The sequence below is a fragment of the Crocuta crocuta genome, unplaced genomic scaffold, assembly GCF_008692635.1.
Source record: "Crocuta crocuta isolate KB4526 unplaced genomic scaffold, BGI_CrCroc_1.0 scaffold445, whole genome shotgun sequence".
In the NCBI taxonomy this organism is placed as follows: domain Eukaryota; kingdom Metazoa; phylum Chordata; class Mammalia; order Carnivora; family Hyaenidae; genus Crocuta; species Crocuta crocuta.
Genome location: NW_027530847.1, coordinates 1,074,716 through 1,098,973, shown reverse-complemented (window position 1 = coordinate 1,098,973; position 24,258 = coordinate 1,074,716). Strand labels below are relative to the sequence as shown.

At 38.6% G+C, this 24,258-nt stretch overlaps 1 protein-coding gene across 2 annotated transcripts in view; it reads right to left on the bottom strand.

Moving 5' to 3' along the window:
- The window catches only part of PIGU (phosphatidylinositol glycan anchor biosynthesis class U), a 78,495-nt gene that overhangs the window by 40,973 nt on the left and 13,264 nt on the right, over nucleotides 1–24,258 (bottom strand). For both annotated transcript variants that reach the window (XM_077769300.1, XM_077769301.1), the window contains exons 3-6: nucleotides 16,239–16,298; nucleotides 15,335–15,397; nucleotides 9,345–9,454; nucleotides 6,823–6,923 (exon numbers count right to left, since the gene is read on the bottom strand). In XM_077769300.1, the coding sequence (XP_077625426.1) occupies nucleotides 6,823–6,923; nucleotides 9,345–9,454; nucleotides 15,335–15,397; nucleotides 16,239–16,298 (334 nt within the window). The remainder of the gene's footprint in view (nucleotides 1–6,822; nucleotides 6,924–9,344; nucleotides 9,455–15,334; nucleotides 15,398–16,238; nucleotides 16,299–24,258) is intronic.

Genomic DNA, 24,258 nt, shown 5'->3' with positions numbered 1-24,258 from the left:
TGTGTCAGAGACCCAACTAACATAAAATTCTTTGAATATTTTAACAGATTTTAACAGACTATTATTTGTGACGGCCTCTGTTTACAGCTGCCAACAATGGAAAAGGTCTGGGAATATAATGAATATACTGAGAAACGGAAGAGGAGGTGGGGTGTGCTGATGAAAGACTTTTACTTCTCATTTTATACATTTTTTTTTAACGTTTATTTATTATTGAGAGACAGAGAGAGACAGAACATGAGCACAGGAAGGGCAGAGAGAGAGGGAGATACAGAATCAGAAGCAGGCTCCAGGCTCCAAGCTGTCAGTACAGAGCCCAACGCAGGGCTTGAATTCACAAAGTGCAAGATCATGACCTAAGCCAAAGTTGGATGCCTAACCAACTGAGCCATCCAGGAGCCCCTCATTTTATACATTTGAATTTCTTTTATTCTTACCACATACTTCAATTATGTATGTGAACTACTCCTAAAATTAAAAACAAAAAAAAACAACTAAACGTAGATTTAAAGAAACTGACAAATATGTGACCAATGCTATACAATTCACATGAAATAAGTGATAAAAGTAAAACGAAATTGTGTGTATAGCATTACAAAAGTATCTATGAATTCATCCAACAGAAATCTGGATACAGATAGAAGTAACTTTTTCACATGTTTATCCCCCAAAACAAAACCTTTCCCTTCATTTAAAGAAACATACAAAAGACATTTTTTAAAACGGCATATTTCACATTTTTGTGTGAGACTCTTATTACACGTAACTTCAGAGGTTATGTTGTCAGTCTTTCCATCTTACACTTGGCTATTTAAAAAAATTTTTTTAATGTTTATTTTTGAGAGAGACAGAGAGACAGGGTGTGAGCAGAAGAGGGCCAGAGAGAAAGACACACAGAATGTGAAGCAGGCTACAGGCTCTGAGCTGTTAGCACAGAGCCTGACGCAGGGCTTGAATTCAGATTGTAAGATCATGACCTGAGCTGAAGTTGGATGCCTAACTGGTTAACTGACCATCCAGGCACCTCTGCACTTGACTTTATTTCCAAAGGCTGGTGCTCAGTCCCTTTTGCCAGGCTGTAGCACAAAGTCCTTATTTTATTTTATTTTATTTTATTTATTTTATTTATTTTATTTTTTTGAGGGGGTGGGCTGGGGCACAGGAAAAGAGAGAGAGAGAGAGAGAGAGAGAGAGAGAGAATCCCAAGCAGGCTCCACGCTCTGCACAGAGCCTGACGCAGGGCTCAATCCCACAACCCTGGGATCATAACCTGAGCCAAAATCAAGAGTTGAACTGAGCCACCCAGGGACCCCTAGAGTCCTTTACTTTAATGGACACCAGGCACCTAGATCAGTGAGTCTACCTGAGCCTGACATTCTGGAAACAGGGACTGAGGCAGGCAGTATTCACAGATAGCAGAGTCCACTATTTCAGCATTGTTTCTGACAAAATGACCACAATTTTCATAACAAGAAAATATCTAGTCATAGATAATAAGTTAAACTAAACAGCCCACAGAAAGACCACCCACAGCTACTGCAAGAGAAATAATGTCTTACAAAGACCTAAGTCGTTCTCATGCCACCCTAGAAAGGGTATGTAAACTCTAAGTAAAAAGTTCTATGTACCACTTTTAATTATTTCCTGAGTGTGCAACCTACTCAGCAACAAGGTGATGAAATAAGGACTCTCATATACTTCCTGTGAGAGTATAAATTGGTAAAACTCTTGAAGGCAATTTAGCAATACATTTCAGAAATCCTAAAGAAGACATATATTCAGTGACACAATAATTCTATTTCTAAGACTTCACTGTAAGAAAATAAATGTACATGGTGTGGAAATTACTATACAATAGAAAATCAATTGTAGTATTATTTAAAAAGCTGAAAAGTAAAAAATTACCTATTTTTAACAATAGAAGTTGGCTAAAGAATTTCTACACATTGCATCCATACAATGGAATAGTAAGCAGCCATTAAAAATGACAGATGGGGTGGGGCACCTGGGTGGCTCAGTTGGTTAAGCACCCCACTTCGGCTCAGGTCATGGGCTCAGGTCATGATCTCATCGTTCATGAGTTTGAGCCTCATGTCGGGCTCTGTGCTGATGGCAAGGAGCCTGGAGCCAGCTTCGAATTCTTGTCTCCCTCTCTCTTTGCCCCTCCCCAGCTCACACACTGTCTCTCTCTCTTTCTCAAAAGTAAACATTAAAAAAAATGTTTAAAAAAATGAAAAACTAGATGTTTATTGACATATATAGTAGATTATACTATACTACTGACCTTGATTCTCCACCCCCTCTGTGTTCAAGCTCTGTGTCACAGAACTTTGCAGAGCCCTCCCATCGTGGACAAGATGGAAGTCACTCCTGCTGTTTTGATCAATGGGATCAAAACACATGTGATATAACCAGAAACTTAAAAATGCATGCCTGACTGGGCTTGCTCACAGTTGTGCCACTGTTATCATTACGAGAAGAACATGCCCAATTTAGTTCCCTGGTCCAGAAGGATAACAGACATGTGGAAAAGGGTCCAGCCTAGTTAACAAACTACAGCCAGCCACTAGTGCTGAACAAAATGCCTACCCAAGTCTAACTTAGATCAGCTGACCCCTGGCTGACTTACAGATATATGAATCAAGTAAAGGTTTATTGTTTTAAGCCACTGAGTTTTGGAGTAATTTGTTAAATAACAATTTTTGTGGCAACAGTTGACTGACAACAGTAATATTTAAAGATCTGAAAGAAAAATGAGAAAAAATCTAGAAATATATATCCCAAATGCTAACAGAATTCCATTTAAAAATGGTAGATTGATCACATGTATATCCTCTCTCCCTCCCAAAACCTCACTAAAATGACAATAAAGAAATAAAACTTGTCTTAAACAACAAAAGAGAGATTAGAGCAAAATGAAGTTTAATACAATAGTGAAAACAGGTGGAAGAGAGATAAATGACTGAGCAACATGGAAGAAATCAGTTTAATGGCCTACAGAGAGGAACGGCAATCAAAATCAGGCCAACTCACCCCCTAGAACTTCCAAGAAACTCAGCACCTTGAAGGCATCAGGTACTTGGAAAGTGGGGGTACAGAGATGACAATCAAGCTGAAACAGATGTCAGAACCCCATGTCACATCCCATCTGTGCAGCCAGAGGACTACCCCTACAAATCCCATCTTTCTACCTTCTACTCTACCCCCAGAAACTACAGTTCCGGAAAACACTAACTAAAGAGGCACAGGTCTAGAGGTTACTATGCACAGTAATGGGCTGAGGGTAAGTGTGGGCTGAAAAGTAATGAGGTTACATAAAGTCTCTATATTGCAATCAGTCATGCCCCTGTTCCTGCTCCCTCAACTCTAGCAATTGGTCACATAAGCCCCCCATACCACCGAAAACTTAATCTTGGTTACCTTTAGGCAGAAAATTGGAGGATTCCTCTTTGGAAAAACTAAAGCATTCTAGAGGGAAGGAAAACCTATAAATGAAGATATTTAGGGATACTTCCAAGAAAAAAGGTCAGCCTACTGCCCACTCACAGAGTCTTTTTTTTTTTCCCCATTCACAGAGTCTTGAAAGAACATGTTAGGGCCTCAGTTTTCAAATAATAGACAAACAGGCAAGAGCATCAAACATAAGAGAAAATCCTCCCATCTGAAAGACAGAGACCAAAACAAACAGTAAAAGAAAAAGGGCAGGTGGAGGATGGGGGTCCAGGAAGACAAAGGGACTACGCTTAAAACTGATGTAAATTAACAACAACAACAACAAAAACTCCGAGGGATAAGAGAGGATACTGTGGTGATAAAATAAATAATAACAGGATGCTTCTAAGAAACAACCAGAGATGAAGAAAGAACTTTAAAACATAATAAAAATATTAGAGGCATCTGGTTGGCTCAGTCAGGAAAGCATGTGACTCTTGATGTCAGGGTCATGAGTTTGAGCCCCACATCGGGCAAAAAGTTTAATTTAAAAATAAACATAAAAAAATAAAAACAGATTAAAAAGAAATATATGTATGTGTATATGTATATATATATATATATATATATATATATGTAATTTAAAAATTTAAAAATTCAGATACCTGGGTGGCTCAGTTGGGTAAGCATTTGACTTCTGCTCGGGTTATGATCTAATGGTTCATGGATTCAAGCCCGGCATCCGGCTCTGTGCTGACAGCACAAAACCTACTTGGGATTCTCTCTCTCTGCCCCTCTCTCACTCATGCTCTCTATCTCAAAACAAATAAATAAACTTAAAAAAATTTTAAAAATTCAATAGCAGAATTAGAAGGTAAAAACACAGCAGTGGGGTGCCTGGGTAGGAGTCTCTCTCTCTCCTTCTGTCTGTCTCTCAAAAAAAAAAAAAAAAAAACCCAAAAAAAAAAAAAAAAAAAAAAACCCAATAAAAAATAATAAACAAAAACACAGCAGTATCCCAGAAAAACTAAAAGGAAATAAATAAGCAAAAAAAGATGGAAAGTCCACTGAAAATAATATATGCAAATTAGCTCAATCAAGAAAGGCCAATATCCAATACATGTCCCAAATAAAAGGACAGAGAAAACAGAGATGAAAGAATTTGAAACATAATACAAGAACACCTCTAGAACTAAAGGACGCTGGTGTCCATACTGAAAGGGCCTACCATGTGTCCAGCATAATAAATGAAAGAAGACCCGTGTCAAAACACAGCATCATAAAATTTCAAAACACTGAGGATAAAAAGAAGATCCTAAATCTTTCAGAAAAAGTTAGGTTACATATAAAGGCATCAAACTGCTGAATAGCAACCAGGATGCGAGAAGACAGTGAAGCAATGCCTGAAGGAAAAGTTTTCCCAGTCTAGAATTCTATACTGTGCCCCAACTATCAATTTGGTGCTAAACTAGAATAAAGACAGTGTTCAGAAGAAGAATGACTCAAAATATGTATCTTGTACACCCTTTCTTAGGAAACTACTAGAGGAAATACTTTAGCAAAACAGAGGAAAAAATTAGTGGAGAGAAGGAATCCAGGGAAGAACGGAAACGACACAGGAGAATTATAAAGGGAAGTCCTAGTATGACAGCTTCGCACCAGGCCCAGGAAGTGACCAGGGCAGATCGGGCCAGGATGGAGGATGTGTGAGAGAAGTCTTCAGATAAATAATGGAACTGATAGAATATCTGATGTATTTAAACATTTTTTAGGGGCACCTAGGTGGCTCAGTCAGTCAGGTGTCCGATTCTTGATTTCAGCTCAGGTCATGATCTCACCGTTTGTGAGATCAAGCCCACATTGGGCTCTGTGCTGACAGTGAGGGAGACTGCTTGGGATTCTCTCTCTCCCCTCTCTCTGCCCCTCCCCTGCTTGCTCACACACACACACACTCTCTCTCTCTCTCTCCCTTTCTCTCTCTCTCAAAAATAAATTTAAAAACTCTAAAAATAAATAAGCATTTTTAAAAAACTATTGTTAGGCACTTGATAGATCTAGCAGATAGATAGATCTAGCAGATAGCTAGATCTAGCAGAACAACTGGGGGAAAATACAGATTGGTACAAAGAGACTAAGCAAAAAAAGGTTATTTTTTTAATGTCTATTTATTTTGAGAGAGAGAGAGAGAAAGAGAGAGAGAGAAAGAGCATGCACACAGGCGGGGGAAGGGCAGAGAGACAGGGACAGAGAGAAGAGAATCCCAAGCAGGCTCTGCACTGTCAGCACAGAGCCTGCTGTGGGGCTTAATCTCACAAACCCTGAGATCATTAACTGAGCCAAAACCAAGAGTCAGATGCTTAACTGTCTGAGTCACCCAGGTGCTGCCCCAAAATATAATTATTAACCCCAGGAAGAAGAAAAGGTTATACAAGGAAGAAAAAGTAGTCATAGTTACTACTTTGCCCAAAAATGAATAGTACATACCATGTCATAAAATATAGGTACCAACTACTGATTTAATCAAAACTGTGATATAACTTCTCTAGGAAAATTAGTTGTAAGGGGGAAATGAAGATATGATACAAAAGAGCTGAATTTTTATTTCCCATATGGGAAGTACAATAGATAATGTCTAAAACATATAATTCATGAAATAGCAGTATGAGATCTTACTTAGAAATATGGAAGTAGGGTGCCCAGGTAGCTCAGTTGGTTAGGCCTTCAACTCCTGGTTTCAGCTCAGGTCCTCATCTCACTGTTCATGAGTTTGAGCCCCACATCAGGCTCTGTGCTGGCAGCATGGAGTCTGCTTAAGATTCTCTCTTTCTCCATCTCTCTGCCCTTTCCCTGCTTGCTCACTTGCTTGCTCACTCTCTCTCTCTCTCAAAATGAAATCAATAAACATTAAAAATGTTTTGAAAAAAAAATAAATAAATATGGAAGTAAATACCAGCAAAAGCCATGGGAGGAGAAGCAGAGGGTTGCTATTCTCATTATAAGCTTTTTTCCAGTTTTTGTTTGTTTGTTTTTTTCAAGTTTATTTGTTTATTTTTTAAAGTAATCTCTATACCCAACGTGGGGCTCAAATTCAGGACCCCAAGATCAAGAGTCCTATGCTTTTCCAACTGAGCCAGCCAGGTGCCCCACTGTTTGTTTTTTTTTTCCAACTCTGTTAACAGTAACTCTCTGATTAGTAGAATTTCAGCATCTTTTAATTTTTTTCTCTTAGCTTATCTAAATTTCCTGTAATAACCTTGTATTACTTGTGTAATTAAAAAAATATTCTTAAGTGTTGGATTGTTTTTTTCTTTAATCCACAGCAGAAGTGTTACAAAATCCTAAACAAATCAAGTCAGGGACTGAGCTTTGAGCTTTCTTTTGGGAGCTTACCTTTTATCGTGGTCAAAATGAAGAAGGCAATGAGGGTGTTATTGATGGCACAGGTTGACTTTGCAACACAAGACAAGACCGTGTAGGGATTTAAGAGATAGCTGGGGGGAAAAACATACAAAATTGGCATCAGTAAGTCCAGTCAAAGGACCAGGGAGTCCTGGCCACCACAGGCAGGCAATTCAAGAGATTTACTAAAACCATACTCAAGGGAAGGCAACTTCTTAGAAATGAGGTCTCTTAAGTAAAGAGAATGAAATGGTGTTGGTACCAGTGAACATACAGAACATTCACTGCCTGTTCCATGCTCTGTGGTATATCATCACAAAGATCCAGTAAACTAGTGATACCATTATTCCTCCAAGAGGAAACTGAGACTCAGTGGTTAAGTAATTTGCCCAAGGTTTCACAAGTTAATAAATACATTCAAAATCAGGACCTTCTGGCTCTAAAGCCTATGTTCTCTCTATTATTTCAGATCTCATAAATGATAAAATCTTACCAACTCCTACAGAGCCAGATATTTTAGGAATGGCTACAGTTGTCTCTGAAAACCAGGAGGTAATTTTTCCTCAATCGGGCTCCTAAGCTCTGACACAGGTTAACCCCCCCTTTCTTCTGAGATGTCAGAGTTGCTTCGGTTTAGCCCTCTGGGTAGTCAAGCCAGATCCCAAGTAAAGGGTAAATGCCTGCTGAATTCATGAGCTGGTTGTCACAGAACTTCACAGGACATCTTGAACTTCTACTGGGAAGAAATTAAGCTCAAAAACCTAGTCTTTTCTTGAGATGGGAAGGAATGGACTGAGAAATGAATTTACTGATTTTTTAAATTTTTTAATGTTGTATTTATTTCTGAGAGAGAGAGAGAGAGAGACAGTGTGAGCAGGGGAGGGTCAGAGAGAGAGGGAGACACAGAATCTGAAGCAGGCTCCAGGCTCTGAGCTAGCCATCAGCACAGAGCCCGACACGGGGCTCGAACCCACAAACCATGAAATTGTGACCTGAGCCAAAGTCGGACGCTTAACCGACTGAGCCACCCAGGCGCCCCTGAGAAATGAATTTAAAATGCTGATTAGGGAAATCTTATATAGTCAAAATAGATTATTATTTTATTTATTTTTATCCTGCTTCTGCAGAAGATTCAAGGCAGCTCAAATGAGAACAGATAAGAAAAAATAATAGCAAAATAAAAATAGAAACAAAAAAATCAAGACCAGGAAAAACATAAATAAAACAAAACAAAAAAGGCCAGGGAAAAAAAAGACCAAATGGGTTTTCTACAGCACTGTAATAATCAGCTTCAAATCTGGCTCTGAGTTTCCTGGCAGACAAAGTGAAAAGGGAAACCAGTTACATAATTCTGATTATTAGATAGGAAGAAACATACCAGTGTTTCAGGGAAAGATTAGAATTATTATTCACCAATAAAGACCTTAAATCCAATACCTCCCAGGGCTGTAAGATTAGCAGTTCTAAAGCCAAAGGCCCAGAAATTGTTGGTGTTTTTTTACAAGAATTACAGATGGGCTTGTTATACAACCTTTAAAGAAATGGCTGGTGCTATTATAAAAGTATCCCCAGGAGATAAATGAGTCCATAAGGGATTCATAAATGTTGCTAAACCTCTGGTTCTAATTAGGTAGTTCCTGCCAGTATTTCTGAAATAGATAGAAATAAAAGTTGTTTGGTGGGAGAGGGGAAAAAAAGCCATTTCTAAATAGCAGGTGATGTTCAAGAAGCAGCTGCAGAGCCACCTAATACTGAATAGGAGATTCACATACAAACAGAGGGTTGAATAAGCTGTACTCACAAGCCCCTTCTAATTCTGAAGTTCTAAGGTCATGTTTTTCAATGAGGAAACTTGTCCATCTTGTTTACAGTATATCCCTAGAAGCTAGTATATTATTCATATTTAATGACTATGAGTTGACTGAATAATTATTCACATTTGCCTATCTCCGGAATATAAACGGGAATAACCTGAAAGAATTAAACTTCCTGGCAGAACTGAGTACTCCTAGAGAATTCTTTTAAAGAGCTTCAATAAGTTCCACTCTCCCAGACTGGTCATCCAGCTGGGATGGGTCTATCTGGCTATAGTTTTCTAAACTACCAATGGGGGACTGGGGGACTAATTGTATTTAAAACATATGAGCTGCTCAAAATAAAATAATGGCCATATAAAGATCAGAATTTTATTCAATCCATATATACAATTAAAGAATTTTTTTTTTAAAGAAACACGGGTTACAAGTAGGCTGGAGCCCAGATCAGCGTGGAGTGAAAAAGCATTTGTGAAGGGCTGATTGTGCATGTCCCTGTGTGAGGCTTTGTCCCAACAGAGACAGAATGGCTCTGTCTGTTTTGCTGGCCAGAACCCCAGTTGTGCAACAGAACCACAGCAAGTACTTGATGACTAAGACCGCAGATCTCCAAAAATACAACAAACAACATGAGAAAGTCTCATCAGATTTTCCTCGCGTTCACTGGCACCGAGCCCTGTTTTGTCAAAGAATACTTACAACAGGGCCACTTTCAGAGGGATGTAACGCATTTCCATAGGGGTTCGGATGAGTTCGGCCACATCTGGGGCATACTGGTCTAGTTCTAGGAGGAGTTTCTGCTTTTTAAACTGGAAAAAAAGGGGAAAAAAAAGACAAAGCACATTACTTCCCATTGCTTTTAGAATGAAAACAGTGGTCCTTCCATGGCCCACATGCCCCACCTGGGCTGGCCCTACCTGTCCAGGCTCATCTCACACCCACCTCCCGCTTCTCCTCTCACTTTCTGGGTTCTGGCACCATGAACATGCCATACCCCTCCTGCTCCCAGGCCTTTGCATTTGAATAGGAACAACCTCTTCTCTTTGCTGGTTAGCTCCCACAGAGTTTTTAGATCTCAGTTAAATCATTTCTTCCTCAGGAAGGCACACTAACCCCCCTCAAAGTAGGTAGAATGTCCCTATTAATACACATTCTTTCATACCGCTGTTCATAGTTATGACTTTTTTATTTATGTGACTAATATCTGTCTCCATCACTAGACTATAAGTTCCGTGAGGACAGGGACCATGTTTATTTGCCAATACCTGGCACAGTGAGCAAACAATAAATATCTATTGAGTGGCTGAATGAATAAATGGCAAAGCAATGTTCCCAGCCCTGTTGAAGAATTATCATGAGTGGCCTAAGGACTCCAAAGTTCCATCAGCAAAGCAAAATATTTTCATGCAAAGAAAAATGATCCCCTGAATGCCACAGTATCCCAGGTTTTCTTCCAAGTTCTCCTGTTTCAAGTTTTTGACTTCTACAGAGGGAGTGGGGAATAGCCATGATGAAGAAAAGGAGGAGGAGGGCTTGGTGTGCCTGGGCAGCTGGATAGTCTGGAGGGAGGGAGATGGGGGTGGAAAGCTCTTGCCTTCCCTGGTGTGTCCCAACAAGTTCATGGGTGTGCTCCAGAATAAAAAAAAGGTAGGCAACCCTATAAGCAAACATGGGTCAGACTATAGATGGAAAAAGCCTCTGAACCTAAAATGGGTAGCCTTGCTGATTTAATAACCTGAGAATCTTATTTTGACAGTATAAATTCAATGCTGCAACTGATTATAAAAGAGAGCACTGCAGAGGAGCCATGCAGTATCTGGGCATGATTAAAGATTTAATGATGAAAAAGGCATGTACAGAATATATATTGCACTGTACCATTTACACAAAGTTAAAAGCATGCAAAATAATACTACGTATTATTTAGGGATATGTACAAAAGTAGTAAAAGTTAAGGTCCTGTGTGGAGATGATAAACACTAAATTCACAACAGTGGTAACTGGTGAGAGGAAGAATAAGGAGATGAAAGTCTCTGAGGCAACTTTATGTGTAATGTTTCATTTTTTAAGCTGAAGTAAGTTCACAGTACATATTATTCTTTACATATTTTTGCAAGTCTTAGGTATTTCAGAATTTTTTAAATGGAAAATTTAAAAAGTTTTTAAAGAGCCATATTTCAATTCAAAAGAAAATAGAAAAGTTATCACAGGAACACAAGTAAACACTTATTTCTGGCATAGATTTAGTAGTAGGGGGGCCTGGGTGGCTTAGTCGGTTAAGCGTCCGACTTTTGCTTAGGTCATGATCTCGCGGTTCGTGGGTTCGAGCCCCGAACTGACTGCCAGCTCAGAGCCTGGAGCCTATTTCAGAGTCTGTGTCTCCCTCTCTCTCTAACCCTCCCCTGCTCACGCGGTCTCTCTCTCTCTCCTAGAAATAAATAAAAATATTAAAATAAATAAAACCCAAAGAGATATATATATATACTTATATGTATATACTTATATACTTACATGTATATACATGTATATATATATATATATGTATATATTCAGCAGCCTTGACAATGATGAGATTTAAAACTATCATAGGAGAGGTTCAAAGTGGCCTAAAAGGAAATTACCTGGGTGCACTGTCTCTGTGATATTGATCACTTCATACACAGACGCCTGTGCACTTTTCCATTTGCGTGTTGTATTTCAATAGACATTTTTGAATTAAAAAAAAAAAATCTCCAGGGTGGAGTTTTCTTTCCCTTCTAACCACTTCTCTATGCAGCCTCTCCCTGTCCTTTGCAAGATTTGGCTTTACAAGGACATGATTCCCCTGCTTCAAATAAAGAGCTTTTTCTAATCGTTGAAGCTGTGTCTATACCTACTTGCATCCCCCAAAACTAGGGTGTCCGAAGGCGGAGGAGTGAATACTCCTCTCCCACCAAATCTCCCACTGTTAGCCTTACCACATTCCAAGTTCAGGAGCCTATGCTCCAAATTTACAACCCTCTAATCATATTAAGGGGAGACAGGTTTTTATCACTTCCTCTCAAACCACAAGCAACTTTTTAACATGAATTCTGAGTTCCAAATAGAAAGTACAATCTCAGCAAAGGACAGACTAGATGAAAAACACTGCTTTTGTTAAGTAAGGTAGATGTGACATGTGAGAATCCACTGGTCCTAATCAATCAGCATTCATATTCCATAGGTTAACAGCTGGAGATGAGCTGGGGATGGAACCCACCTTTGCATCATATCTTTCCAGATGGGTAGCCTTGCTGATTTAATGACCTGAGAACGTGTCTGAGTGTAGACATGGTTGTGTTACCAGGCATCTGGTCTTAAATCCTAGCAGGACTAAAATGCTTCCATATGCAATGGGCCCATTCTGACAAAGTAGGGGAGATTTGGGCAAGACATGTGCTGATACTCTATCCACATCATCAAAATCTGCCATTCAGAATGAGTTACACAGTGTAAATAAAACTCTTGTTGTGACCAAGAAACCTAATGTTCCAGTAGGCTGAATTCTGAGGATGGAGAAACAAAACTATTCCAAATTTCAATTCAGTCTTGGTGATAACAGAATGTTTTGGTGTGCTAAAAAAACAGGGTATCGGGGCGCCTGGGTGGCTTAGCCGGTTAAGCGTCCGACTTTCGCTTAGGTCATGATCTCGCGGTTCCTGAGTTCGAGCCCCGCATCGGGCTCTGTGCTGATTGCCAGCTCAGAGCCTGGAGCCTGTTTCAGTCTGTGACTCCCTCTCTCTCTGACCCTCCCCTGCTCACACTGTCTCTCTCTCTCTCTCTCCTAGAAATAAATAAAAAAACATTTTAAAAATGGTAAAAAAAACAGGGTATCAACAAGAGCTCATTTGGTTTTCTCTCAACCTCTTTAAATCACACAAAGAAAAAAATTCTTTGTTTCCATATAAACTCAAATAATAAACAAATGAATTAAAATTATCATTACTCTAAATTAAAGGTATCTCTTCTACTGACACTGAAGCCTAACTTTGTTAAGAAACTAAATGAAACCTAGCTTCATTACTTACCCTTAAGCTTCCCCCACCATTAAAAAATTGTTTTAATTGGGGTGTATGCGTGGTATTTTTATGACACTTGAACAGGAAAAGAAAGAGTACATATGATGCTGGCATCTCTAATCAACTTCCACCAAAACACATTTCAGTTTTACATTTTGGTTGAAAAGATCTGGCTGACTGTGTTCTTAAATGAAAGCTACCAACCTTCCTTTGGATATTCACACATATCACATCTATACTGTGTGTGTGTGTGTGTGTGTGTGTGTGCGCACATGCATGTGTATACACAGACACTGACAGACATAGATCTACTTTTTCCCTAGTGTTTTTTATTGAAAATTTACAAACTATAGAAAAGTTGAAAGAATAATTCAATAAAACACTTAGATCTACTAATTTTGCCACATTTTGCCACATTTCCTTTATCTTTAAACACACAAATATGCAAATTATTTTTCTTTTTTTTAATATTATTTTTAATGTTTATTTACTTTTACAGTGAGCAGGGGAGGAGCAAAGAGAGATGGAGACACAGACTCCAAAGCAGTTTCCAGGCTCTGAGCTGTCAGAACAGAGTCCAATATGGGGCTCAAACTCACAAACCATGAGATCATGACCCATAATGAAGTTGGACCCTTAACTGACTGAGCCACCTGGGTGCCCCATGCAAATTCTTTTTCTGAACCATTTGAAAGTAAGCTGCAGATATCATGACACTTCACCCCTAAATATTTTAGCATATAACTTCAAAGAACAAAGACTATGGTCTATATACACAATCTATCTTGGGGAAGAAAATAACCATTGCTATTTATCTCTGCATTCCTCAGCTTATGAATTTCACACCCAATTATATCATCTCTAGCCCTCAAAGGAATCCTGTTGAAGCATTTCACCTCAGTCACTACAATTTTCTTTTCTTTTCCAATCCTACTGAAATACAATTGACATATGATATTGTATAAGTTTAAAATGTACAATAAGATTTGATACATGTACGTACTGCAAAATGATTACTGCAGTAAGGTTAGGTAACACATCTATCACCTCACATAATTCCTGTGCTGGGGGTGGGGGCGGTGGTAAGAAGATTTAAGATATACTCCTGTAGCAAGTTGCAGGTGTATAATATTGTTAACTATAGTCACTATGCTGTACATTAGATCTCCAGAATGTACTCATCTTACAACTGGAAGTTTGTACCCTTTGACCAACACACTCCAATTTTCCCTACCTCCAAACCCACCCCCTGTCAACCATCAATCTACTCTGTTTCTAGGAGTTTGGCTTTTTATTTTTTTGTTTTATAGTTTATTTAAAGTAAGCTCTACTCCCAAGGTAGAGCTCGAAATCATGATCTTGAGATCAAGATTGCATCTTCTACTGCTTAAGCCAATCAGGCTCCCCAGTTTTACTTTTTTAGATTCCACATATAAATAAGGTCATATAGCATTTGTCTGTCTGATTTATTTCAGTTAGTATAATGCTCTCAGGTTTATCTATGTTGTCCCAAATGCTCCATTGGTTTAAGATGTACACTCTCTGGTCTAATAGGCCTATTAAGCCTATAAATGGACTCCAAGTTAAGAACTCCCAATCTAGATATTTTATAAATCTCTTTGAGGTCCATAATTATAGAATTCACCAGCTTTGTTACGAATGACCAGTGCCACAGAAAGGCAGACTGCTACTTCTGATTCTATTGCTTGGTAACAGAAGTGAAAATAAACCGCAGACACCACCAATGGGATGCAGCCTTCTCTCTCCCCAGTCTAAATCATCTCAGTGGCTCCCAGCCAATCAAGGAGGACTGCAGCCAAGTTTTAAAATAACTACATGGATAGTACACATGGTTAATTTGTTAACTCTCAGAACCCAGGAAAATGAAAATGGTCATGATATACCATTTCCCTTGGCTATTACATATGGATTAAGACAAAAGTTTACATCAATACTTTCTAGACTGGTGGGATGCCAGGTGGCTCAGTGGTAAAGTGTCTGACTTCAGCCCAGGTCATGATCTCATGGTTCGTGGGTTCAAGCCCCATGTCAGGCTATGCACTGGCAACATGGAGTCTGCTTGGGATTCTCTCTCTCTCCTTCTCTCTCTGCCACTCCCCTGCTTGCTCACTATTTCTCTCTCTAAATAAATAAATAAAGAAATAAACTTTAAAAAAAAGATTACATCTGATTTTAAAAACCCAAAACTTTCTACAGGCATTTACTACATGCCAAATTTTCCAAATAAGATTAATTCTCTGCAGGGAAACAGAAACTACATTGGGAATCCCAATTTTACCTCAGGTATAACACAGTGAGTTAAAAGCTGTACTCATGAAAGGAAGATTACTAGGGGCCCTCATTACTATAATTGTAGTTCAGCTCTGCTCCAGAAAGTCTAAAGTTGCAGGTGAATGGATATTAAGCTACAGAGATTAAACTGACATTTCTGTGTCCATTAGTGAAGCTGTCTTGTTGGTTTAGGTTTGGCCATGGCAGGGCTGGCTTAATAGGCCAGAAGCTTCATTCCTACTTCTTAGTATTTTTAAACAGTTACATCCCTAAGTACATGACCTTTGATTTTCTGTAATAACAGAGACCAGAAGGCTACCAAAAAATTCCACCAGTTTGTCTCACCCACTGACTACTTACCACAACTTTATTGAAGTCTTGGATTGCAAAATACAGGGCAATGGCAGTGAGTGCATCAGTTACCTGTCAAGAGAAAAAGAAATGATAGTATAAGAGTGAGGAAATGCTGCCACCTTGAATGGTGGTGCGTTATTCAGTATGAATTCGTCCAGTTAGGCAGAACTTCAACCTTCACTCTGACTACCCAAAGATAAAGTCTTTCAGGAAGATTTGACTGGAAAACTTTAAGGATTAGGACCCATCAAGGCTTATGTAACCCTGGTGTACCACATCTGTTCTTTAATTGCAAGTTACTTAAGTTTTCTATAAAGTAGTAATAATACCCAATACTTTGCAGGCCTGATATATGTCAAGTGCCGAGCACGAAATAAGTCCTCAATAAACAGCAGCCATTATAATTATGGAATTATTATAATTAATTAAGGAAGACCTCAGCTGATCTCCTACTTGACTCAGATTTTCAACTTTACATTAGGCAAGTGTTTCAAATTACTGTCTCTCAAAAAAGCCCTGTCATCTCAATGTTGAAGGTTACTACCCCTAAAAGTCTCATCAGGCCTATGTCCACTGCATGGAATCTCTTGGCAGAATGCTTAGGAAAGTCAGGATACCCTCTACACTGACACCACAATTAAAGCCAATCATAGAATCTTGGCACTAGAAAGTTTGAGACTACATAGTCCAAAAATCAAATTTTAAAAGTATAAGGAATAAGAACTGGTCAGATGTCAGAGACTACTTCCCATACTTCCATAATATATCACAGTTCCTTGAATTCAATTAGAATAGGTTTTTGCTTTTATACTCTGAGAAACTCCTAAGTTTCTAAAAGATAATTTTTCTTAAAAACAACAAGATACTCTAAAGATATATACATGTTGATTGCAGGTGGAAGGTTACTTACCATAAATACCAATTCAGCATAGTCAATCAGGAAATGAAAGAGGTATATTATTAATGGAGTCTGCAGGAGAAAAACAAACAAACAAATTAACTTAAATCTTACTATTATCAGTTTCAAGAGAAGTAAAGGTATGAGGTAAACTTTAGTTCTAAGGCATATAGAATAGCCAAGGGGAACTCCATAGGAGACCAAGATTTCTGAATCCATAAAATAAATTGGGAAATGTTTTCCCTTCTTCTGTCTTCTGAAATGTTTTATATCTCATAGATCTCTCTTTTTTTCTGTTTTCTATCCTTTTCTTTCCAAGCTTTAGTCTAGATATTTTCTATAGACCTATCTTCCAGATCATGAGTCCTTTCTCATTTTTCTTAAAGATTTTTTTTTTTAATTTAAAAAATTTTTTTGTTTATTTTTGAGAAAGAGTGAGAGCAAGAGCAAGCATGCATGCATGGGAGAGTGACAGAGAGAGAAGGAGACAGAGAATCCCAAGCAGGCACTCATGAACAGTGAGATCAGATGTGAGCTGAAATCAAGAGTCGGACACATAACCAACTGAGCCACCCAGGTGCCCCAAGACTTTATTTATTTTTTAAGTAAACTCTACACCCAACCTGTGGCTGGAACTCACAACCCTAAGATCGAGAGTCACATGCTTTACTGACTGAGCCAGTCAGGTGGCCCATGAATCTTCTCTTTAGCTTTGTGTAATCTGTAGTTAAATTTGCCTATTGCATTCTTAATTTGCTACTATGTTTTCCAGTTCTAGAATTTCCACTTAATTAATTATTATATATTCCAGTTCCCTGAAGAAATTCTCTACCTTGTCACTTATTTTTTGTGCATATTAATCACTGACCACAGTTATCTTACAGTCCGAGTTTGACAACTCTGATATCTGAATCACCTGTGAATCCTTGGTGCCCATTTTTTTCTCTTTTATTATACTTGGTAACTTTCGACTGAATGATGGACATTATATATGAAAAATCGTAGAGGTTCTGGATAAGGCTATTTTCTTCCAGGAAGGATTTCTTTAAATTTCTGGCAAGCAATTAAATAGAATAGCATCACCTTAATCTAATTAGAGTTTAGCTAACTAAGCTGGATTTGTGTGTGTGTGTGTGTGTGTGTGTGTGTGTGTGTGTGTGTGTGAGAGAGAGAGAGCACGAGCGAGCAAGAGAGAGCACAACTGGGAAAGAGGGGCAGAGGGAGAAAGAATCTCAAGCAAGCTCCATTCTCAGCATGGAGCCCTATGCAGGGCTCAATCCCATAACTCTGGTTTCATGACTCAAGTCGAAAACAGGAGTCAGATGCTTAACAGACTGAGCCACCCAGGCACCCCATTGATTTGTTTTTTTAATAGTCTATATGTCATCTACCCTTATTCCTTCTTTCAGTGTAGCCCTTCTGAGGGCCTAACTGGAAGCCAAGACATTTACCAGAGCCCTTCAGCATTGGTTGGCCATGCATTTGATTTTTTTTATTTCTCCAGCACTGTGAGACTGCCAATAGCTCTACTTAGCCTCTTAACAGCCAATTTCTGTTCTTTCTCTGACCTCAGCCTATGCCACTTACAAATTGGTAAATACATCGGGAGAAAGCAGCCCAGACTGTCAGTCTCACATTTTGTATTTTCCTCTCTGGGATTGCAGCCCCTCAGTAATCCTGGCTATCTTGGTGCTTTCCAATACCACCAAACAGATTCTTTTTTTTCCTATTCATCCTCCTTTCCTAGTTTTTCTTGGCTGGAGGGTTGATCTGCTACTGTAACTCAGTTCACTAATCCACCAGAACCAGAAAGATAGTGCATGACTTGGTTTTAGTGAGTTCTTGCTGGTGACTCAGGAGCACCTCTTTCCAATGCCCAATCACATGCAAAAATATATCCTATAATATTGCAAAGGTCACTAACAGGCTTTTTAAATTCAGGTTCCACCTGTGTACTTTTCCCTTCTAAGCTTTAGATTCCTCAGCTACAAAATAAGAATAGCCACCTATTTTGGGGCACCTGGGTGGCTCAGACAGTTAAATGTCTGACTTTGGCTCAGGTCACTATCTTGTGGTTTGTGGGTTCAAGTCCCACATCGGGCTGTGTTAACAGCCCAGAGCCTGAAGCCTGCTTCAGATTCTGTGTCTCCCTCCCTGTTCATGCTCACGCTCTCTCTCTCAAAAATAAACATTAAAAAAAAAAAAAGATAGTGACCTATTTCACTGGGTTCTTGGGAGGAGTAACTGATAATGGGTACAAAGTGCTTAGCACAGTGCCTATACAGTAAACCTGAATATGTTAGTTACCTGACATCAACTTTTTACTTCCTTTTGAAAACAAGGGCATAAACTTTGCCTTTCAAAGTTCTAAAAGAACTAAACTTCTTACAACTATCTACTAATGGATTCTTTTTTGCATTTATCTTTGTCAGTAAGAAGTAGTAACTTGATATTTATATTACCAATAGCCTGCTTTCAAAGTGCTTTGATGCTTCAGATAGTTTAGAGTGGCACTAAGTAGGTCTCAGAAATGACAGAATAGTTCTCAAAAAGCCTATCAGCAAATGGGCTGGTTTCTGCAATGAACTAACATGTCCACAGTAGTTAGTTTAACTGTATATCAGATTATTATAGAGAAGTATACACTGAATATAATTTGTCTTCATGCTACATTTCCATGTGAGTGACCATTCCCAGTCAGGATAGGGCAAATTTTGAATGAAGTCACAATTTTACGATCAGTACTTGGCTAAACATAAAATAGAAACATTTGGTGAAGATAGTCATAAAATCTGATGTGGTTGCCAAAGTTCTCTTTTTCTCTCCTGTGCAGATTTTTCTTCTCCCTTTTTACATATTCTTACTTTTCCCTAAGAACTAGATAGTAAAATCAGCTGAAGATTAAAAAAAGGGGCGAGGAAGGGAAGGAACGATGAGCTTTCTCTTCCAAAGTACTCTTTTCACTTGGCTTGACATAATTTTTTCTTTTATTTTGGAGAGAGAGAGCACAGGTGGGGCAGAGGGGCAGAGAGAGAGAGAGAGAGAGAGAGAGAGAGAGAGAATCTTAAACAGGCTCCCCAGTCAGCATGGAGCCCAATGCAGGCTCAATCCCATGACCTGGGCCAAAATCAAGTTGGATGCTCAAGCAACTAAGCTACCCAGGCACCCTTAATTTTATTTCTTTATGTTTTATTATTTAAAGAAACTATAGTAGCTCTTAATTTATGAACATTGAGCTTACAAGCAAATTAACCAATATTCAGGAAAGAGGAGAAAGGGACTCCAAGTTTGAGGTCGTCCCTACTATGTTTGGAGGAAGCAATTGTTCAGTCCTAATGGGGTTATCTTACGCAAGTATAGTTATCATGGCTTCTTATAGCTGGAAAATACTACCTCATACCATTATCCCCTTTTACTCACACACACACACACACACACACACACACACACACAGTGAGGAGTAAGAATATGTCCTAGGCTCTCTCACTGTAGCTAAGACTGCATTCTCCCAGAGAAACATTTTAAATAATGGTTAAATGGCTAGATTCGGCTCTTCCATTCATTCATTTGACATAGTCTTCCTGAAAGGACTATTTCACATCTTCCCCTGTCCTCAACCTCCAACTTTCCTCCCCACTTCTCACTTTCATCTGACAACTTCATTTCTTATTTCACTGAGAAAAGAAGCAATTAAATGAGAACCACCTTATTTTCCCACTACACATTGATCAACTTCCTTTATCTATACCTATACTCTTTATTAACAGAGGAACTTCCTTTTTTCTTACCTGAAGTCAAATTCTCCCCTTGTGAAATGTATCCCATTCGTTCCTGCCTCTTCAAGGACACTGTTCATTCAATTATTCTCTTCCCTATATCATCAGCTTCTCTATCCACAGGATTATTCCCATCAGCAACCATATATGCAGATTCTCATTTATTTTTGCTATTTTATTATTTTATTTTATTAAGTTTTGAGAGACCTTTTACATATTCATTTTTTTTTTTTTAAAGTAGATTCTATACCCAATGTGGAGCTTGAACTCCCAACCCTGAGATCAAGAGTCACATGCTCTACTGACTGAGCCAGCCAGGTGCCCCCACATGTTTTTGGTTTTTTTTTTTCATTGAAGTATAGTTGACACACAGTGTTACGTTAGTTTCAGGCATACAACATGGTGATTCAACAAGTTTATATATTATGTTATGCACCCCACATATGTGGCTATCATCTGTCGTCTCTCACCATACAATGCTATTACGGTACCTCTGACTACATTCCCCATGTTGTCCCTTTTATTCCAGAACTGAAAGCCTGTATCTTTCATTCCTCTTCACCCATTTTGCCCATCTCCCCCACCCGACTCCACTCTGGCAACCATCAGTTTGTTCTCTGTATTTATGGGTCTGTTTCTGCTTTTTGTTTGTTTATTCATTTGTTTGGGGTTTTTAGATTCCACTCTAAGTGAAATCATATGGTATTTGTCTTTCTCTGTCTGACTTATTTCACTTAGCACAACACCCTCTAGGTCCATCTATGTTGCTGCAAATGCCAAGATTTCGTTCTTTTTTATGGATAAATAATATTCCTCTGTGTGTGTATGTGTGTGTGTGTGTGTGTGTGTGTGTGTGTGTGTGTGTGTGTTTCCATATCTTGGCTATCATAAACAATGCCACAATAGATATAGGGCAGATTGTCACGTTTAAAACTTTTTCACTAGATATTTGCCTTCAGCTACCATATAATTTCTCTGCCCTCCTTTAGAGCAAAACTCAAAAAGGTTGTCTACTGTCTGTCTCTCAAGAGAGACAAAGCCCAAGACATAAGCTATAGGGTCTTTTATAACTTAACCTAGGATGACATATCATTATTTCTGCATATTTTTTATTGGTCATCCAGGCTAACTCTGGTACGATTTGAGAGAGGACCACAACAAGTGTGAATGTCAGAAGGTAGAACTGAACTGAAACTGAACTCTTCTCACTGCCTAAAACCTGCTCCTCCCTTAGTATGCCTCGTCTCATTAAACAACACCACCATTCACTGTTTCTCAGGACAAAAAACCTCCTAGCCTTGAATCATATCCTTGAATCCAGTCTTGCTTTCATATCTCATATCAAATCTATTGACAAGTCTACTTCTAAAAGTATAACCAGAATCTAATTACTTTTTTTAAAGAATCACTTTTCACTTCTCACTGTCTTTCACTTTTCACTAATAACTCTTCACTATCTTTGTCATTACTACACTAGTCTCAAGCCACCATCATCCTGCTTAGACTACTGTGTAAGCATCCTTCCTAATCATTTTCCTGCTTGCCCCTAGAATCAATTACCCTCACAGTATCTACAGCAATATTTATTAAATGTAAAATAAATATAATCATTCCTCTCCTGGTTTAAAAGTCTCCATGTCTTCCAAGCATAGTAAAAACAAAATCTACTTGCTACTGTGGGCCACCAGGATTGGAGAAGGATCTCAAGATGGCTAGGCAAAAACTTTAAAAGGCATTTACTGAGTAGCCCTTGGGAAGATCATACCCTGAGACCAAAAGACCACTGTTAATTCCCTCAAGTCTTGGAATGAGACCCTTATAACCACACTGGCTATTAAACCTAAGTATCCACCTGCTATTGACTGGGCTTATACAAGGCCAATGTAGTAAAGGCTGGCTTGGCAAACGACTTTGAGAAGTTTAATGCCCTGAAGGCTTATGTGTCAGCATGTTGAGAAAAACGGAGATGTGAAAAGTTGTGCTGAGTTTTTGCCTCTCTCTGAGGCCAGGACTGAGGACTACAAGTGACTAGAGAAGATGAAGAACATAATTCCATTTGAGCAAATGACCATTGAGGACTTGAACGAATTCTTCCTAGAAATCAAATTAGACAAGAAGTATCCCAAATGACTTCCCCAGCCAATTGAGAATTTATAAATTTGAGTCTGGGAGGAAGCTCTGGCCTTCATATCATAAATTATGGACATTAAAAATAATTACATTAAGGATAGACAGATAGATATGAGAACCAACTCCTAACTATGTGTATAAAAAGTGCTACATAATCCAACTTCTAACTTCTTATAATTTGTCTCTGTTGTTCTCCTCTTTGCTCATTCTGCCTTAACACTGGCCTTCTTTATCCAATTCACAAATGCTAAGTGACTTCTCAAATCAGGGCCATCATATATGCTATGATGCTGGCTTCATTTAGATCTCTTACTGAAATTTCACTTCTTCAGAGTGCCTTCCATGAACACACTATCTAAAATAGTGACACATACATGACTGTCAACTTTTTTTTTTTTTTAACATTTATTTTCGAGAGACAGAGAGAGATAGAGTACAAGCAGGGGAGGGGCAGAGAGAGAGGGAGACACAGAATCCGAAGCAGGCTCCAGGCTCTGAGATGTCAGCACTGAGCTGACACGATGTGGGGCTCCAATCCATGAACCATGAGATCATGACCTAAGCCAAAGTCAGACACTTAACTGACTGAACCACCCAGGTGCCCCAACTGTCACTTTTTTTAATTATCAAATTTATTTATTTTGAGAGAGTGACTGAGTGCAGGGAAGGGCAGAGAGAAGAGAGAGAGAATCCCAAGCAGTTTCTATGCTGTCAGCATGAAGCCTGATGTGGAGCTTGATTTCACGAACCATGACATCATGACCTGAGCTGAAACCAAGAGTCGGCACTTAACCAACTGAGCCACTCAGGCAGCCCTGACTATCTCTCTTTATCCCTTTACCCAGTTTTATTTTTCTACATGTACTTACTTACCATTTAATTGAAATCTCACTTTTTTTAACCTTAGCTTTATGGAAGTATAATTAATATAAAGTAAACTATACATATTTAAAGCATACTGATTTTTAATGTTTATTTTTTTGAGAGGCAGAGATTGTGAGCAGGAGAGGAACAGAGGAGGGGGACAGAGGATATGAAGTGGTATCATATGTCGGTGCTGTCAGCAGAGAGCCCAACGTGGGGCTCAAACTCACAAACTGTGAGATCATGACCTGAGCCAAAGTCAGATGCTTAACCAACTGAGCCACCCAGGCGCCCCTAAAGTATACAACTTGGTAAGTTTTGACCTATGTATACATCCATGAAACCATCACCACAACCAAGATATTGAATACATCCCAATTCCCAAATATTTATCAAGTTTACTGTTCATCCCAAAGAACCAACTTTGTTTCAGTGATTCTCACCATTGTTTTTGTTTCATTTGTTTTCACTTAGGTCTTATTTCTTTTATTCTGCTTACTTTGAGGTTCATTTATCTTCTTTTCCTAGTTTCTTAAGGTAGAAACAGAGGTCATCGATTTGAGCCCTTTCTTCTTTTCCAATATAGGCATTTAGAACTATGTCTTTCCCCCCAAGTACTGCTTAGTGACATCCCACATATTTTGATAGGTTGTGCTTTCATTTTCACTCAGTTCAAAATACTTCTTAATTTCCCTTCTGACTTCTTCTTTGATCCATGGGTTACTGAGGAGTATATTTTGCTTCCAAATATTTGCGAATTTTTCAGACATCTTTCTGGTATTAATTTTTTATTTAATTCCATTGTGGTCAAAGAATATACTTCGTATGACTTGAATCCTGTTAAATTTATTAAGCCTTGTTTTATGACCCAGAATATGGTCTATCTTGCAGATGTTCCATGTACACTTGAAAAGATTATGTGTTTTTGCTGTTGTTAGACAGAATGTTCTATAAATGTCATTGAGGTCAAGTTGGTTGACATGCTATCCCAGACTTCTACATCCTTGTTGATTTTGTCTGTTTGTCCTATGAATCCTTGAAGGAAGGATATTGAAATCTCTGGCTATAATTGTGGATTTGTCTATTTCTCCTTACAGTTCTGTCAGTTCCCATATATTTTGAAATTCTGTTATTAGGTGCATAAACATTAGGATTGTTATGTTCTCTGGAGAATTGACCTTATCATTATGAAATAGTCATCTATACTCCTGGTGATATTCTTTGCTCTGAAATCTGTTTCCTTTTTATTAACTTTTTTTTTC